Here is a 17,966-nt window from a genome sequence, read left to right as displayed (position 1 = left end):
CATTAACCTTCTTATTTGTCATCAATGGTTATAAGATCAACGGCATGATAATACTTGCACATCCTTCTACTCGTCGGTCTGCATAATTAAGTGATATATAGAAGCCAACTGAAAATGTAACTGGGATATCGAGCGCAAATTAAAATCAAGAAAAACTTGGATGATCGGCTTGTTAAGGATTCAGATCCATGGATATAAAGAAAATATAACATTTTTTGTGGTACGATTGTGCCTCTACCGAGGAACAACAGGAGAGAAAATTACTCTAATCAAATCAATACAAGTCTGAAGAACTCTCAACTTTAATTTAGCTTCCATTGAAAATACTTACTATTAAATAAAAAAAAAGTTTAACAGCGTGCATTCCATGCTTAAATCCTGTTGCTGCTCATGAACACATGATTTACTTGACCATCGAATCATAGCCCGTCTGATGATGTGTAGGTGTGATGATCTGTCCTGCAAAACAAATTCCTTGTATAGTCAGGGATCCTCTAATACTTAAATCAATGAACAAATAAATGAGAGGAAAATTACAGAGAAGAGAAATTAATGTTCCCATGCTCTTTTTTCTTTTTACTATTCAAAGGGAGTAAAAGTACACTCTGATCACTAAATGTTTTTAGATTTTCATTTTTGGTCCATATTTGGAGCATTTTGCATTTATGTTCTGAACTTCATTTGTTTTTATGTTTTAGTCCTTAAAATTTAAGAAAAAAGAGAAAGTTGTTGATAATTTTGAGAGGAGAGGGAAAATTATTGATTTGCTACATTTCAACAACAAAAAATATTGATCTTAATATTATTGGGTTACATTTGATGATAGGAGTATCATTGAAGTGTTTTTGAGCTTTTATCTCGAAAAAAAAAAACAAACAGAAAATTAGGGTTAAGAACTTAAAATTTTTATTTATTTTGTGTTTTTTTGACTTTTTTTAATTTTTTGGGGTGGTAATTGATTTATTGAGTTTTTTAGGGTGTTTATTAAGTGTTTTTAGATGAAAGTATATTACAAAAAAGTTTTTTAGATCCGAAAAATCTTTGTATGACTTTCCAACCATCTCTCCTTAGTCGAAAACTAAGCCATTAAACAATATGTTATTCGCCACTACATACGACTCAAAGTTTTTTTTTTTTTAATAAAAGAGTAGACAACATGCTATTTGTTTTTACGCGTCCAATTTCTTTGTTTTTTTAGATTTTGATTTAGTTGTCCTGTAAATTAAATATTTAAAATGACATTTATATTATTATTTAATTTTTTCATAGTTTTTAAGTAATATTATAATTTTTTATGAGAGCGTTAAAAATTTATTTATTTTTAATTATTATATATCTAATGTGCAAATAAAATTAAAAATTTACTCATAAATATTCAATGATGATGCAATTTGTTTTTATTATCTTTAATATATCCTTGATATGATTTTATCTCATTAATTAATTTCCTTTTGTGTTCAATCACATACAAAAGTAACAAAAATGAATTGATTTTAGAGTCATTAAATTCTTTTTAAGATGGAAACCTATTAATTTTATTTTTTATTCAATTTAATTTATGATTTTTAAGCTTTAAATGATGTTCGAAGCTAGAAAATGATTTAATAGAGATTTTTAGAATGTTTTTAGATATTAAATGATGTTTGAAACTTGAAAATGATTTAATAAAGATTTTTAGAATGTTTTTAGATTAAAATAAGTTTAAGATTTCATTTGGATTCGGTTTGATTTATGATTTTTTATACTTTATATATAAACCATTGTTTTTTTAATAGTAAAAGATCATAATTACTAATAAGTATGGCTGTTTCCGAGAGATGAGGCAGAGGCAGGAAGGTCATTGAGAAGTTAAAGAGAAAGCCCAGATAATGGAAGTGGCGTGATATTCAATTCAGGTATTCGTTAGTATTAATTCATTTGATGTTAAGGGACTTTTTTTTTTTTTTGGGTTAAGGCTGAAAGCTCAAAGCTTAGTCATTTCTTACTGGGTATCTATGCTTGCTGATATGCCTGATGAAGAAATGAATGTATTTTGTTTTTAATTTAGTTCTCTGGTCGCTATTTAGTTTATTCGATCGATTCGTTGGAGATTCTATTAAATGAAGGCAAGCATAGTGAAGAATTTGAGCTCTTTTAGTGTTATGGGTTCCTTTGAAGTCTGTAAAAGTAAGCTGGATGATTTGGTTTTCTTGTTTCAGGTTTGGGTTGTCTGTGGGAATACTCTCTGTGCAGGTTAATAGCTTGAAGGATTGAATTTCTGCTCTATAATACATTTAACCTTATCATCTTTTATCCTTTGTGGGTATTATGGCCGATCATCCATCAGTGTGGTATGGTTGTGTGGGAGTGAAAGGCTTGACTTCCCTCGTTTTTTTGTGATGCCATTTCTTCACCTCAAGACGTACTGATTACGAGGCAAGCTGAAGCTAAGTTTTCTAATTGAATAGAAACGAAGAATTTACAACCAAATGGTTCAATAACCAGAGATTCGTTCTGGATTGTTCAACCTTGCCATGTAGATGCTGCCTGCCAAACTGACGACGATATTGAATAATTATCCGACTGCCAGCCAGACAAAACAAAGTCATGCATGCATGCATCATCAATGGTCTTAATAACCTGGAGCCTCTCTTAGTTCGTCAAATCCTCCTGTCTGCTTGTAACTACCATAGAAGAATTGATCAATATGTCCATAATATCCTTGACCATTTGCGACTTCCAGATCCATTCACATGGGGTTGCACTGTTAGATATTTCTCGCAGCAAGGCCAATTCAAGGAAGCCTTTAATCTCTGTGCTCAGATGCAGAGACAAGGGTTGTGTCAAGCGCATTTGATGTATCCTCTGCTTAATGGCGTATGCTAGGACCTTTTACAAGATGGTTGGAATATTGATCCACGCTCAAAGTTATAAATATGACTCTCTAGCTGTGTTTATGCTCAAACAGCCCTTGTGGATTTATATATAAAACTGGGTGATATGAGCACTGCACAGAAGGTTTTTGATGAGCTGGCGGAGAAGAATGTAGTCTCATGGAATTCAATTTTATCTGGGCATCTGAAATCTGGGGATTTACTAGAGGTTCAGTGGGTGTTTGACCAGATTCCAAGGAAAGATATCATATCCTGGAATTCAATGATATCAGGGTATGCAAAAATAGAGGACATGGACCGTGCATTGTTTTGTTTCAACAGATGCCAGAGAAAAACTATTTTCTTGGAATGCATTCATTAGTGTGTACGTTGATTTTGGGAACATAGAATCAGCACGGAGATTCTTTGATGCAATGCCCCAAAGAGACTGTTTCCTGGATCACAATGATTGTTGGGTGCTCAAAATGTGGAGATGTTGTTTTATCAGATAGCTAAGAAGGATCTGCTTACGTTTAATGCCGTGATATCTTGCTTTGCTCAGAATAGCCAACCGAAGAAGGCCTTTCAGTTGTTTAGCGAGATGGTTTAAGCTTATGCAAATATTCAGCCAGGTCAGATTGACTTTGGTGAGTGTTGTAACAGCTTGTTTACAACTGGGGGACAGGAGATTTGCGTCATGGCTAGTCATATGTAAATGATATTGGAACAGATATTGATGACCCGTTGGTTACTGCTTTGCATTACCTATATGCATAGTGTGGGAGTGTTGAACAGGCATATGATCTATTTCATGGCCTAAACAATAAGGTTGCGGTTGCATATAGTGCAATGATCTCGGGATGTGGCATGAATGGAAAGGTTGCCGATGCCATCAAGTTGTTGGAAATGATGGTGGACACCCAAACTCGTCTGAATTTAGCTACCTTTACAGGGCTATTTACAGGCATGTAACCATGCCGGTCTGGTTGAAGAGGGCTACCGATTCTTTAGTTCCATGAAGGACCATGACCTGTACCTTCAATTGATCATTATGTAATCATGGTCACTCTTTTAGGGAGAGCTGGAAGATTACAAGAGGCATGTGAGCTGACCATGCCAATGCAGCCTCATTCTAGGGCCTGGGGGACTTTGCTGCTTGCCTGCAGCGTGCATAACAATGTTGAGTTTGGAGAAATTGCAGCTCAGCGTCGTTTTGATTTGGAGCCTAATGCAACTGCTTATTATTCTCTTCTTGCCAACATTCATTCCTCTGCTGGAAGGTGGGATGATGTCAGGAGATTGAGGAAGTTGTGGAAAGAGAAGAAACTGTCCAAGTTATCAGGGTGTAGTTAGATAGAATCAACGTATAACCCTTTGATAATTGAAGGATCAGATGCTAGTCTGCTCCAAATCTAGTTTTGGGATGGCAAATTAATTCGATTATCATGAATCTGCTTCGAGTTTTAAAATGCCTCAAGGCTTCATCAGGGAGGCCAATTCTGATATTATGAAGGCTAAGATTGACTTGGAAAAGGCAAATTCTGGTACGATATGAAATATAAAGTTGATTGGGAGAAGATGAATATTTTCCCAGCTTCATTATCCTGAAATTGTGGGCTGGGATGTTCTTATTTTCCAGTGGATCATACTCAGCATGGCAAGGTCATATAATGTCTGTAAACATGTCCACTTTATGGATGGTTCACGAACAGCGGCATGATTATATACCCATGTTTTCTTTATCCTTTGGTTAATTCTTTGTCCGCACAAGGTGCACTGATTTTCTCCGAATAAATCATTTCTTTTCTCTACCTTGTTGGAATAGAGAAGTTAGTATTTTAATGTTGTTGGAAAAAGTAGCAGAAGGGAGAAACCAAAATAAACATGTCCCAAAAAACAAAATCTTGTATCACCAGTACAAGTATAATTATATTAAATTATAAAAAAAACCATGTTCTTTTTGTTTACTGTCTAAATATACCTTGTTTGTATAAACAATTCTTCCGAAAATTAGCAGATAGTTTTCTTTAAGAGTTTTTTTTTTGACAAAGAGCACATTCTTTTCTTTTCTTTTTTTACTTTGTTGTTGTTTATTACTGTTAACCAATATATTTATAAGGGTGAAGAGTTATAACCATTAGCAGTTATTGCTAGGATATACTATTCTTTTATTTTATATTATCCTGGATAATGTTTTGAAGAAAAGAACTTAATTTGTAACCTGTGATGGCTGACTTTCCCATTCCGCAACAAAAGGAGTTTTGCCTGCCTTGTTCTCGGCAGCATTAGAGGATTCATGCCCGTCAAAATCAATGTTGCCCTGAGATGGAGAAGAGTTGAAAAGGACCATGGCGCCACAGATACGGGAAAATCTTTTTTAATGTAGAAAATAAATGGAAATGGGCAGGAAAATTAAGGGTCTGTTTGGCATTAAACCATTGTTTTGTTATTTTTTGATTTTTTTAAATTAATTTTTTTTAATAATTTTAGATTGTTTAGATATACTAACTCTAATATATTTCTTAATAAACAATAAGTATTATTCAGTATGTAGTGTCTAAACCAACAGGGTAACTATATAACTTTATGTCTTAGCACCTCTGTTAGTTTAGGTTGTTTTAAATATATGCATCAAGGTTTAATCCCATAAAAACGATCGCATCCAAATAATTACTGATTTAAGAGAGCTAATTATGAGCACTTTTCTTGGTACCCTTTGTGCGAGCATACTTAGCCAATACTCTGCATACATATGCAGAAGTCGTAGCAAAAATTGTTTAAACATAGATTATAAGATCTCAGAGAGCTTGTAAGAGATTTCTGATGTGTTACCGTTTGGAAATTAGGGAGTGGTTATTAGTTCTCCTTTTCCCGTTAGGAAAGATTTCATGTCTGTTGCGAATCTTGTTTTTCAGGTGAGAGTAACTATCATGAGGGGCCGGAGAACTCTACCAGCTTTGCTAAGAGAAGTGCGTTGTTTTATATTTAGTACTCAAATTGAGAGTTTGATATATAATATATGTGATAAATTTCTAACCTCCATGCGGATAAATTACACTTTTTTCAATATTTAGAATGGCCTTGACCATGTTTTCAGCACCAAAATAACAAAATCTATTTTTTTTTTACGAGTTTAATAAAAAAAAAAAAAACGCAGAGGCAAGCAAGTACAATTAATATACAAGTTTCCTCCATCGTCACTCAAACAGTTCAACTACTCACCTTTCCAACGTTCCACCTTCCTTTCCCTCTCTATCTTCACACAACCTCTACCTCTCCGCTCTCATGTAAAAAACCATAACTAAAACTTGTAATTTTATCACTGTTTTAATCACACGTAATCAATATATATATATAATACCACATATATGCCAAAGAGGGATGTCCGGCGTAGAGTTCCGGAGAACGGTGGCCGGAAGATCAGGCCACCATACCCATCTCCATCTCCAAGTAGACCGACCCCATCACCATGGCGATCGGTGAAGCACTCCAAGCCTGTAAAGTTTTTGAAGCGATGTGGTCCTCAGAGCCCATGATGGTGTGGGGGAGCCGTGCTGAAGATAGTGTTGATCAGCAGAAAAAGAGGAGCAGCATCTTACTGTACGAGGGTGATGGTGGTGTTTTGTTTAGGCCTCATACTTGTACAGATGTTCTTGCTTCTTCTCCTTCTTTGATCGTGCCCACTAATTTCTCTCCTCGCTCCAGTCTTGATCAGGTACCAGAAGTTTTTTTTCTTACTTAATTAGTCCCTTACTAATACATTGCTGAAGTATGGTGAATCAACCCTCAATTTGGACACAATTTTACTGAATTCAAGAATTTCATTCATAAATAGTCTATGCTGTATTGATACAAAACTTGGACTGTAGGGATACAAGAAGGATGCAGAAGTAGTGATTACTGTAACAGTTGAAGGGAGTCCAGGGCCTGTTAGGACCATGGTTAAATTGGGATCTAATGTAGAGGACACATTTAAGCTTGTGGTAGACAAGTACAGTGAAGAAGGGCGAACCCCAAAACTTGATAAGAATGCAGCATCAACATGTGAATTGCATCATTCCTATTTCAGCCTTCGAAGTAAGTCAAGGTTTGGACTTTTCATCTATTTATTAGTAATTATGATTTTGCATTTTTCTTAGGATTTCAGTGATTAGGTGTTCCTTGTCATTCACCAAGGGATAGTGTTGTTTTGCTGATTTCTTTTTTATTCAGCTAATACGCCTTGATTTTGTTGCTAGATTCGATACAACAATCTTAATATTTACATGTTGCTTTTTGTTTTTTTAATTTTGTAACTTTCTGTCATGTTATCCTCTTACCTTCTAAAGAAGTAATCAATTATGCTTCTCGGTGTTAACAGGTTTAGATAAATCAGAAATGGTTGGGGATGTCGGTAGCAGAAGCTTCTATCTCAGAAGCAGCAGCCGCAATCGTAGAAGTAATGGAGGCTCAGCTTCTTCCATTACAGAAACAGTTTCTGGGAGAGCTAACCCACCACCACCACCACCAATTCCATGCCCTCTATTCTTACTTCCGGAATTCTTTGCTAGCAAATTTGGCAAAATTGTGAGAAGGACGCTTCAGCTTTGGAAGGTCTTGGTTAGCTGGAAATGACACCAAGATCCTGTCTTTGTTAGAGTTCAATAGCATCACATTATTTACTTGGCTCTAACATAAATCAAGATACCTTTTTTTCATCTTTTTATCCTTATTTTATTTTCTTACAAATTCTTTTTGGATGGAGATGAAGAGTTTTATATTATCCAAGCTGAATTAACTATTCAAATCTAATCTAAACCTGAATGAGTATGAATTATTATATCAAAACCCAATCAGATATCCATCAATTATCTATGATCTAAATTTAAATCCGAACTCGAATACTATAATTTAAATAGCTACCTTAACATGTAACTCATTATCAATATGACTAATTTTCAACACCCTTTAACTCTTTTTTATCATTTCTTGAAAATCAAATCTTTAACCTCTATCTATGTGGGTAGCACAATGATACTGGTATTACTATATTGATATTATTAGCTTTCACCTCATGAATAATTGATAAAAAAATATGTCCATACCGATCTCCTTGGTATCATTAGCTTTTATTTTTATGGAGAACTAATTAAGTTTAATTCAATATATTTCTTTTACTATTAATATTAATACCAATCATCTTGGTATCATTATCCTCTATTTTTATGGATGACTTATCAACTTCAATTAATTATATTTTCTTGGCTAAGTTCCTTCCAACACAAATCAATTAGGAGACATTAAAACACATCAACTCAATTATCATAAACCAAACCCTTTCCTTCAGTCCTTTTGGCTGAAACCCCTCTAAAGAGTCGTGTGTTTCTTTTTTACAATTTCCCTAAACAAGTTTTATTTAACCATTTTACATCAAAATAAACATGAAAGAAATCTATTCCATCATTGTACTCTTTGATACTCATTGGCCTAACCTTATAATTCCACGGATTGTTTTAATCTTTCCATGAATTTCAACACTAAACAACAATATTTCATATTTAAACACTAATTCTATGAAAAAACATCACATTCATCAAAATGAGTTCATCAAACCCGAATCCATTTACAACTCATCTCAATCTTTCAACAAAATCACACCAAACTTATATGTAAATGGAGGAAAAGAGGTGTGCTTACTCTTTTAAACATAATCAAGAAGAACTTGGAAGATTTGCTCAAACTTTCCTTTCATTCTTTTTAAATTCATCAGTTTCTCTCACTAAGTTTACCATCCCAAAACTTGATTTTTTTCCCTTTTTAAAACCACTTAGATCATGTTGTCCTCTCTTATAATCAACTCAATACTCCCTTTGGAATTTAATTTGGCGCAGGGAAAGTTTAAGATTAATCCAAGAACAATATAACTATTAAAATACAAAAAGAGAACAAATTCACCTCGTGTGTTGGGAAAAAAGAATTTTATCGAACAAAAAGAAAGAAAACAAAACAGAACACGTATTTTAAAGTCTGAGCTCATGTACATGCGACGTGGACTCAGAAGACACTCAATTCATAAACCCAGTTTAAGACCAAAGTAGAAGAAAAACAGAGGACACGAATAGACAAAAATGTCCCCAAGTCGTGTATTTTTAATCCCTGAAAGAGTCTTGTCAGCTTTTAAGGACAGAATGGGGTTTTAGGTAATTATCTTAACTCATAACTTAGCATCCTTAACTATCTAAATCAAAGGAAAACCGAACAAGAAAAGAATTGTGGCATTTCAGACAGAAAGGAAAAGCAAAGCCCCCGTGCGTGCCAGAGTGATTAACAAGCACCCATCTCAGCTTTACCTCTTTCTTGAGCTAACGAAGCAGAGTACTTAAGGGAGAAGAGAGAGAGTAAAACAATAGAGCAGGGAGGGTAAGGAAGGAGCATGGGAGATCTCTTTGTATGGCTGATAGCCTTCTTCATTCTTATTGCCCTTCTTGTTATCGTCATCTTCCAGGTCATTCTCGAACCCCTTTACTTGTTAATAAATTTGGTGATTTTTTTTTAATGTTAGTTGTTTCTAAATTGAGAAAATTAGACTTTTGTTTTCTTTGATTTTGAGTGCTTATTGGGTACTTAGTAATGTTAAATTTCGACTGGGATTTTAATTGCTTTTTTACAGGGTAGCTGCATAGCTAAATTTGTCAGCTTGTCGTCCACTTCATGCTGATGGGTTGTTTGCTTTTTGTCTGTTTGGTTTTGATCAATTCACTTTCCAACTTGATTAGGTCTGGTATTTATTGTTTTATGTGGATAATAAAAATAGTGAAGACTGATTTTAATAAATAACAAAAAAGCCTCTGCTTTTTAGTGGAGTAATTGTAAAAAGTAAGGTGATTTTAGACGATGATTGATTGCTAAACAAATTAGAAGAAAAATGCGTGGGAATTGCTCCATGTATGGATTAGTCCGGCATTTTTTCGCTTGTGTAAATTGAGGTGTATGATGTTGGCATATGGATTTTGACATTTTGAAGAATTTTGCTGCAGCTTATGGCCTTAGCAGATCTGGAGTTTGATTACATCAATCCTTATGATTCCTCATCTCGGATAAATAAAGTGATTTTGCCAGAGTATATAACAGAAGGGGTTTTGTGCTTATTTTTTCTCATTACAGGGCACTGGTGTATGTCACTTTTGTGTATTCCATACCTTTATTACAATGTGAGGCTGTAAGTTTTATCTTCTTCTTTGTTGTTCAGAATTATACTTTGCCCGCATCTGAAAATTGTTGTTTATCTGTCTATGGGAGAAAGGTAGAGATGTAGCTTTTAAGAGGAAGGGAGGTCTACTGTATTAAGACTATACATTTATTGCTTACCAGTGAAAAGGGTACCATTTCATCAATGCAGTGTGAATAGGATATTTTCAACGAATTGCTGCTCAATCCATGCTATTATGATTGGTTGAGTTGATTATTTGGTGGATTGTTAGAGAGAAGCACGAGATTTACTTCAGAATATCCAAACAAAGTAGTTGGATACCTGTAGTTTTAGAAGGCTTCAATGCTTTAGAATTACAGCCTTGATTTCTGCTTAGACTTGAGGTTCCATGTTTGGAGCCATGAACTCATATTAAAGCAACATATTTGTACCCCGATGAAGCTGAGGGTATCACGAGCTTCACACAGTTTTTGAGTCTTGCTCTATGTTTATTTCACGTTTGTCAGTCTATCTACACAGTCACTTATATAATCCAGCCATGTCCGTATTAGAGATAGACTTGTCCAAAATTCTGCCAGTACTCACAGTGGATGCAGTAATGCTTGCTTGTCTCTCATCTTAACCTTGAACAGTTATAAGAAGTAAAATCATAATGATGTTGTCATATATTTTATAATTTGTTGAGCTGACGTGCCTGTATTACACTCTGTGTTGCCATTGTGAGGTTCTCAAGCTATGGTTTTCGAGTTTTGGGGTTGGTGGGTCAGGATCTTCCCTGATCTTCCAGACAAGTTGAATTGATTTCTTATATAGTTAGGGTTAACACACTCTTGCTTATCTCGCTGATAGAAGCAACCTCATGCATTACATAAAGGGATCGTTATGCAAATCATTTCATTTTGCTGTAGAGATCGCATCTTAGGAATATGCTAAGCTTGTACTTTGCTGGCTACATGTGATAGAACATGATATGATTTGCTTCTTTTAACTTTTTCATTCTTTTGATTAGTTACACACAAAGACAGCATTTGGTAGATGTGACTGAGATATTCAACATGCTCAACTGGGAAAAGAAACAACGACTTTTCAAACTAGGCTATCTCGTTGTTCTCCTGTTTCTTTCGATTTTCTGGTGGGTGAAATTGCTATATTGCTTCTACCTTTAAGGTTATTGTAATCGTTAGTGAAACAACTAAAGCAAGATTGTTTTACTCTTTGTTTACAGGATGATTTTTACCGCCTTGGAAGACAGTGATTATGATTAATTGGGATAATTACCTGCTTTAGTGAGACATTGGAGATACTGGATACCATAAACTGCTCCCTTGTGCAAAATAAAGGGCGTGTTGTAACTGATATAGTTCCAGTTCCATGATTGTAAGATTGTTTAGAATGCTGTTGATGTATTGAATAACATTTGAGGTTCCACTTCTTTTGGCCAAGTCATGTGATTCTGTGGCTTTCTGCTGGTTTCTTATTTTTATTTTACTGTTTTTTTGTTTGAATATTCTTCCTCGGTGACAAGATGAAGTTCAATTCAGTTCTTGGAACATATCTTGAAAATAAAACAGTTGTAAGTGAAGAATTTTGAGAGAAGTCTCTCTTTTCTTAATATTACTAGCAGTATGTTTGTACAATAAATAGGGAAGAGAAGCTAATCTACTAACCCTCAAAACAAGAAATAAATACTAGATAGGAAAGTATCTTACACTAAACTAGAAAGCAATAATCTAGAGAATCTGGATAGTTAATACCAGATTCTCTTTCCTAAACCATATATACTAAGATTTCTCTAAGATCCTAACTGATTTTGAGACTGATTTCCACACTCCCCCTCAAGCTGGGTTGTATATGTTATACATGCCCAGCTTGTGACTCAATTCTTCAAAATTAGTTCTTGGTAGAGCTTTGGTGAGGATGTCTGCAATCTGAGATCTTGTTGGAGTGTAGGTAAGGTGAACAATGTTCTTCTCAATCTTTTCTGTGATGAAGTGTCGATCTATTTCAATGTGCTTTGTCCTGTCATGATGAACTGGATTCGTTGCTATGCTTATGGCTGCTTGATTATCACAATGCATCTGGATAGGTGTCAATGATTCCATGCCAAGTTCTTTAAGTAATCTTTGTATCCACATCCCTTCACAGATACCAAGAGCTAGAGCTCTCAGCTCAGATTCTGCACTGCTTCTAGATACCACATGTTGTTTCTTGTTTCTCCAAGTTACTAGATTTCCCCAAACATAGGAGCAATATCCAGAAGTAGATCTCCTATCTATAATGTTTCCTGCCCAGTCTGCATCTGTGTAGATTTCAATATTTCTGCTGTCACATTTCTTGTATAGAAGGCCTCTACCAGGAGTCATTTTTAGGTACCTCAAGATTCTATTAACTACTGTCATATGATCTTCTGTTGGGGGTTCATGAATTGGCTTACAAAACTGACTGCAAAGCCAATATCAGGTCTGGTATGTGAGAGATAGATGAGTCGACCCACAAGTCTTTAATATCTCCCCCTATCCACTAATATACTATCATTTTCTACTCCTATCTTCTTTGTTGAATCCATTGGAGTGTCTGCAGGTTTGCATCCAAGCATTCCTGTTTCTTTTAGCAGATCCAAGACATATTTTCGTTGAGAAACATATATACCTTTCCTTGACCTTGCCACTTCCATGCCAAGGAAGTATTTGAGATACCCAAGGTCTTTGATCTCAAATTCCTTGGCTAAGAGTTTCTTCAGTCTCACCAGTTCTTCCTCATAATCCCCAGTTAAGATGATGTCATCCACATATACTATTAGGATTGCTATTTCCTTTTCTGGAGAGGTTTTTACAAATAGTGTGTGGTCTGCTTGGCATTGGGAATATCCATACTATGCTACTGTCTTTGTAAATCTGTCAAACCATGCCCGAGGGGATTGCTTGAGTCCATATAGTGATTTTTTCAGTCTGCATACTCTGTTGACATTGGAGGATGTTTCTAGTCCTGGAGGAATCTCCATGTATACTTCTTCTTCCAAGTCTCCATTAAGGAAAGCATTTTTGATGTCTAGTTGATGTAATGGCCAATCTTGGTTAGCTGCTAGGGATAGAAGCACTCTGATTGTATTAAGTTTGGCCACTGGAGCAAATGTTTCTTGATAATCTATTTCATAGGACTGAGTAAACCCTTTTGCAACCAGACAAGCTTTTAACCTTTCAATACTTCCATCAGCCTTATGTTTGATAGTAAATAACCATTTACACCCAACTGGTTTCTTTCCAGGTGAAAGTTCAGAAATTTCCCAAGTTCTATTCTTGTTTAAGGCACTGATTTCATCACTCACCGCCTTTCTCCACCCTAAATCTTTGAGAGCTTCTTCAATAGACTTAGGAATCTGCACACTGTCAATGGCTGAAACAAATGCATGATAGGTTGGTGATAACCCTTCATATGAAACAAATTTGCTGATGGGATGACTTGTGCATGATCTAACACCCTTTCTCAAAGCAATTGGAATATTTGAATCATCAATAACAGAGGCAGTATTCTCATGGTCAGAAGTTTCCATACCTGAGTATATTGGGGCAGAATCTGGACTTGGTTCTGAATCTTGGTCATGTGCAAGAGGTATTGTGTGCTCTATCTCCTTTCCAAGTTTTTTCCTTCTAGAATAAGTAAGAAACTCATGATTTGTGATCTGTTTTGGTGTAGGATGAATCTGGTCAGGAGATTGGACTGAGGCTGGTGGTGTTGGGACTGATTGGATTGAGGCTGGAGGTGTAGTGTAAGGACTCAAATGACTTTGGACAAGACTATGTTGGTTGTCTCCTGAGTTAATTACATGATCAGATTGTATATCCCAATTCTGATATTCTCTCATATTTGCCCCCTGAAGATCATACTTGAGATAGTATGCTTGGTGTTCAAAAAATGTGACATCCATAGAGGTATAGACCTTTTTGAGAACAAGAGAGTAACATTTATAACCCTTTTGGTGTGGAGAGTATCCTATAAAAATGCACTTGAGAGAGGTAGGGTCTAATTTTCCTCTATGGTGTATATGAACAAACATTGAGCAGCCAAATACTTTAGAGTCTAAGGAAGAGAGTATTTTGGTATGTGGAAAGGCTTGTAGAAGAACTTGGTTGGGAGTTCTGAAGTTTAGAACTCTAGAAGGCATTCTGTTGATGAGATAGGTTGCTGTGAGTACAGCTTCTTCCCATAATTGTTTTGGCACATGAGTAGAGAGCATAAGGGATCTAGCAACTTCCAACAGATGTCTATTCTTCCTTTCAGCCACTCCATTTTGTTGTGGAGTGTTAACACAAGAGCTTATATGGATAATGCCTTGATTTAGACAATAAGTATTAAGGTTAGAATTGAAATATTCTTTGGCATTATCAGTTTTTAGGATTTGGATTTTAGTCTGGAATTGGGTTTGTATCATGGCATGGAAGTTTTGGAAAATCTGGCTGACCTCAGATTTTTCTTTCATAAGGAATAACCAAGTCAATCTAATGTGATCATCAACAAAGGAGACAAACCACCGAGTTCCAGTTATATTGTGCACTTGTGAGGGGCCCCATACATCACTATGAATCATTGCAAATGGATGTGATGGTTTATATGAAATGGTGGGATAGCTACTGCGAACATGTTTAGAGAGTTGACATATTTCACTTTTGAAGGATTGTGAGCTTTTATTGGAAAACAATGATGGAAACAGCTTTTCAAGGTACATGAAGTATGGATGACCAAGACAATACTGCCATAACAGAACTTCACTATCTTTATTGACATGAAAATTTAAAGCTAACTGACCCTTGGATGATACATAGCTTCTGTTTTGAGTTTGCTTTAGAGGAATCTCACTTTTGAGCAGATAGAGCCCAGAACACATCTTAGCACTGCCAATCTTCTTCCCCGTATCCAAATCCTGAAATATACACAAATGAGGAAAGAATTTAGCAACACAATTTAGGTCACGAGTCAATTTGCTAATTGAGAGTAGGTTGCAGTCTAGGTTAGGAACATGGAGAATAGAGTTTAGGATCATGTCCCTTGAGAGTCTACTCAGCCCTATTCCCTTTACTTGGGAGGAAGACCCATCAGCAATACGGACTGTAGAATTATTAGTGCACTGATTGTATTCATTAAGAAGAGTGGCATCTCCTGTCATATGGTCTGATGCTCCGGAGTCGATGATCCAAGGGTTTGAGTGTTTCTTACTAACAGTAAGGGCTGTTGAAAATTTACCTTTTTGTGCTGACAGACCAGATCCAGAACCAGAGGCTGACATACTTGGTTGAGACAGTGAATTCTGACTGAAGAGTTTCTGTAAGATCTCAAGCTGTTCCTTGCTGAAAGGACTTGTTTCTGTTGGCAGAATGGTGTTCTTATCTCGGTTGTTATCTGAGATAACATTGTGGGCACGTCTATCTTTGTCATTTATTGATTTTGATGGTTTCCAATCAGCAGGTTTGCCATGAATCTTCCAGCAGTTTTCCTTGACATGTCCTGGTTTGTTGCAGTGATCACACCAGGGTCTTCCTTTCCTCTATCGGTTATCATAGTTGCTGTTTGAATAGCCTCGAGCAGCAAGGGCAGATCCTTCCATTATATGAGCTGAGTTGTGAGGTCCCATCATTACTTTCTTTCTACTTTCTTCACGTCTAACCTCAGAGAATGCTTCTCTGAGATTTGGAAGAGGTTTGGTTCCCATTATTCTTCCTCTGACTTTATCAAGGTTCTTGTTGAGCCCAATAAGAAATTTAAAAGTTCTTTTCTGCTCAACAATTCTTCTATATAGGACTGTGTCTTCAGGGCAATTCCAGCTGTGAATTTCAAACATATCTAGGTGCTGCCAATGACGGCAGAGAGTGTTGAAGTATTGAGTAATAGAAAGTTCTCCTTGGCGTAGATCATGTAACACTGCCTCAATCTCAAATAGTTCTGATGTATTTTCAGAACTTGAGTAGGTTTCTCTTGCTGCTTCCCAGATTTCCTTTGCTGTTCCATATAGGAGAAAATTTTCTCCAATTTCATTGGTCATTGAATTGATCAGCCATGACATTACCATATGATTTTCAGTCTTCCATGTTCGGAACATGGGATCATTCTTTCCTGGTATGATGATATCCCCTGTGAGGCAGTCATCTCTGTCCTTTCCATAAATAAACATCATGACTGATGATGACCATTGAAGATAATTATATCCATTGAATTTGTGTCCTGTGATTTGGTGTGATGTGCCTTCAGTGCCTCCTGAAAGGCTACCATGAAAGGTTGTTCCTGGCTGTGAGGTCACCTCAGAGAAAGAGCTTTATCCTGCTGCTGCCATGCCTTAGAGAAGCAGATTAGGGTTCAAGAGTAGGCTCTGATACCATGAAGAATTTTAAGAGAAGTCTTTCTCTTTTCTTAATATTACTAGCAGTATGTTTGTACAATAAATAGGGAAGAGAAGCTAACCTACTAACCCTCAAAACAAGAAATAAATACTAGATAGGAAAGTATCCTACACTAAACTAAAAAGCAATAATCTAGAGAATCTGGATAGTTAATACCAGATTCTCTTTTCTAAACCATATATACTAAGATTTCTCTAAGATCCTAACTGATTTTGAGACTGATTTCCACAATAAGAAAACCCTTTCAATGAATTGATGTGGTTTTAAGGGGCCTTCTTCAAGATGTTGGAAGCAACTCGAGTTCAGCTTGAATTTGATTTGTTTAGCTTTTGCCTTGTTAAGTGGGGTAACGTCGATTACTGAATTGGTCGCAACTCGCAACAGTGTTCTATAATTGCTCCAGTGACCCCTGAAGAAGTCAAAATCACGATATTCTCCCTGAATGGCAGCAAGGCTGGGCCAGATGGATGTTCAGCCGATTTCTTCAAAAAAGCTTGGAGTACTGTGGGAGAGGATGTTATTTGATGCGGTTCTGAGTTTCGTTTTCAGTAGGAACCCTTTGAAAGCAATCAATTCCGTCGCGAGTACCTTGGTTCCAAAATTGCAAAATGTAAACAGGGTTGCTGACTTTGGACCTGTTTCTTGTTGCTCCACAATCTGTAAATGCATTTCAAAGATTCTTGCTAATAGGTTAAGGTTTGCTTGCCTTCTCTAATTAGCTTGAATCCAACCGCATTTATTCATGTTTGGAAAATTGGAGGCCATATTTTAATTGGCTTAAGAAATTATGAAGGGTAAGGAATATTTGGAGTTTCTCAAGGTTGTGCTCTGAAGGTGGACATTATGAAAGCCTTTGATTCGGTTCATTGGGGCTTTCTCTTAACGTTATGAGGGCAAATGATTTTCCATTAATGGTGGTCTCTGGTTATTTTGATGGAAGAAGGGGGCTTAGGCAGGTGGACCTCTCTTCCCTGACCTACTGGTTATTGCTATGGAGATCCTATCTTGCATTCTTAATGATGCTGCGTTCTCTTGAATTATTCCTTATCATCCAAAATGCAAGAAAATTAGTCCTACCCATCTTTGCTTTGCTGATGATCTGTTGATTTTCGCTGCTGGTTGTGCTTCTGCTGTTCAGGGTGTAATCAGCTCTTTGCAGGCTTTAACATGGTATCAGGCCTTAAATGCAATCCTTCGAAAAACGAATTTTTCAGTGCTGACTTTTCTTCTTCTCTCTCGAACGATTTGCGAGGTGTGTGTGGGTTTAAATTGGCAAATTGTCTATAAGGTATCTTGGAGTTCCTTTGATCACAGGAAGATTAAACGTTGATGATTGTAAGTCTGTGCTTGAGAGACTTTCATCAGGGTTGCACTGGGCATAAAAAAAGTCTTTTGCAGGAAGCCTGCAATTAATTTCACGTGTCATTTTTAGTATCCAGAACTATTGGTGTTCTATTTTCATTCTGCCTTTGCAACTGATTAAATGCATTGAGAAGCTTTGTAATACTTTTCTTTGGAAAGGATAGGAATGGTCAG

At 36.2% G+C, this 17,966-nt stretch overlaps 2 protein-coding genes and 1 long non-coding RNA gene across 3 annotated transcripts; all 3 read left to right on the top strand.

The window, feature by feature from the left end:
- The first annotated feature begins 1,740 nt into the window (after nt 1–1,740).
- LOC112323562 (uncharacterized) lies at nt 1,741–4,659 on the top strand. Its single transcript, XR_002976994.2, has 2 exons — nt 1,741–1,895; nt 2,199–4,659. It is a non-coding gene; the product is annotated as an uncharacterized LOC112323562 (long non-coding RNA).
- Nucleotides 4,660–6,075: 1,416 nt separating this feature from the next.
- LOC18094415 (uncharacterized protein At4g22758) lies at nt 6,076–7,589 on the top strand. The gene is made up of 3 exons (XM_006368656.3): nt 6,076–6,567; nt 6,722–6,929; nt 7,213–7,589. The coding sequence occupies exons 1-3, from the start codon at nt 6,322–6,324 to the stop codon at nt 7,464–7,466; spliced, it is 708 nt and encodes a 235-aa protein (XP_006368718.2). The 5' UTR covers nt 6,076–6,321; the 3' UTR covers nt 7,467–7,589.
- Nucleotides 7,590–9,069: 1,480 nt separating this feature from the next.
- LOC18094416 (protein cornichon homolog 4) lies at nt 9,070–11,483 on the top strand. Its single transcript, XM_006368657.3, has 4 exons — nt 9,070–9,336; nt 9,869–10,050; nt 11,051–11,173; nt 11,267–11,483. Exons 1-4 carry the CDS (start codon nt 9,265–9,267, stop codon nt 11,304–11,306), a joined length of 417 nt encoding a protein of 138 aa, XP_006368719.1. The 5' UTR covers nt 9,070–9,264; the 3' UTR covers nt 11,307–11,483.
- The last annotated feature ends 6,483 nt before the right edge of the window (nt 11,484–17,966 follow it).

This window comes from Populus trichocarpa, chromosome 1, assembly GCF_000002775.5.
Source record: "Populus trichocarpa isolate Nisqually-1 chromosome 1, P.trichocarpa_v4.1, whole genome shotgun sequence".
In the NCBI taxonomy this organism is placed as follows: Eukaryota; Viridiplantae; Streptophyta; class Magnoliopsida; order Malpighiales; family Salicaceae; genus Populus; species Populus trichocarpa.
Note: the sequence above shows the minus strand (reverse complement) of the source record. Positions and strands in the feature narration are given on the sequence as shown.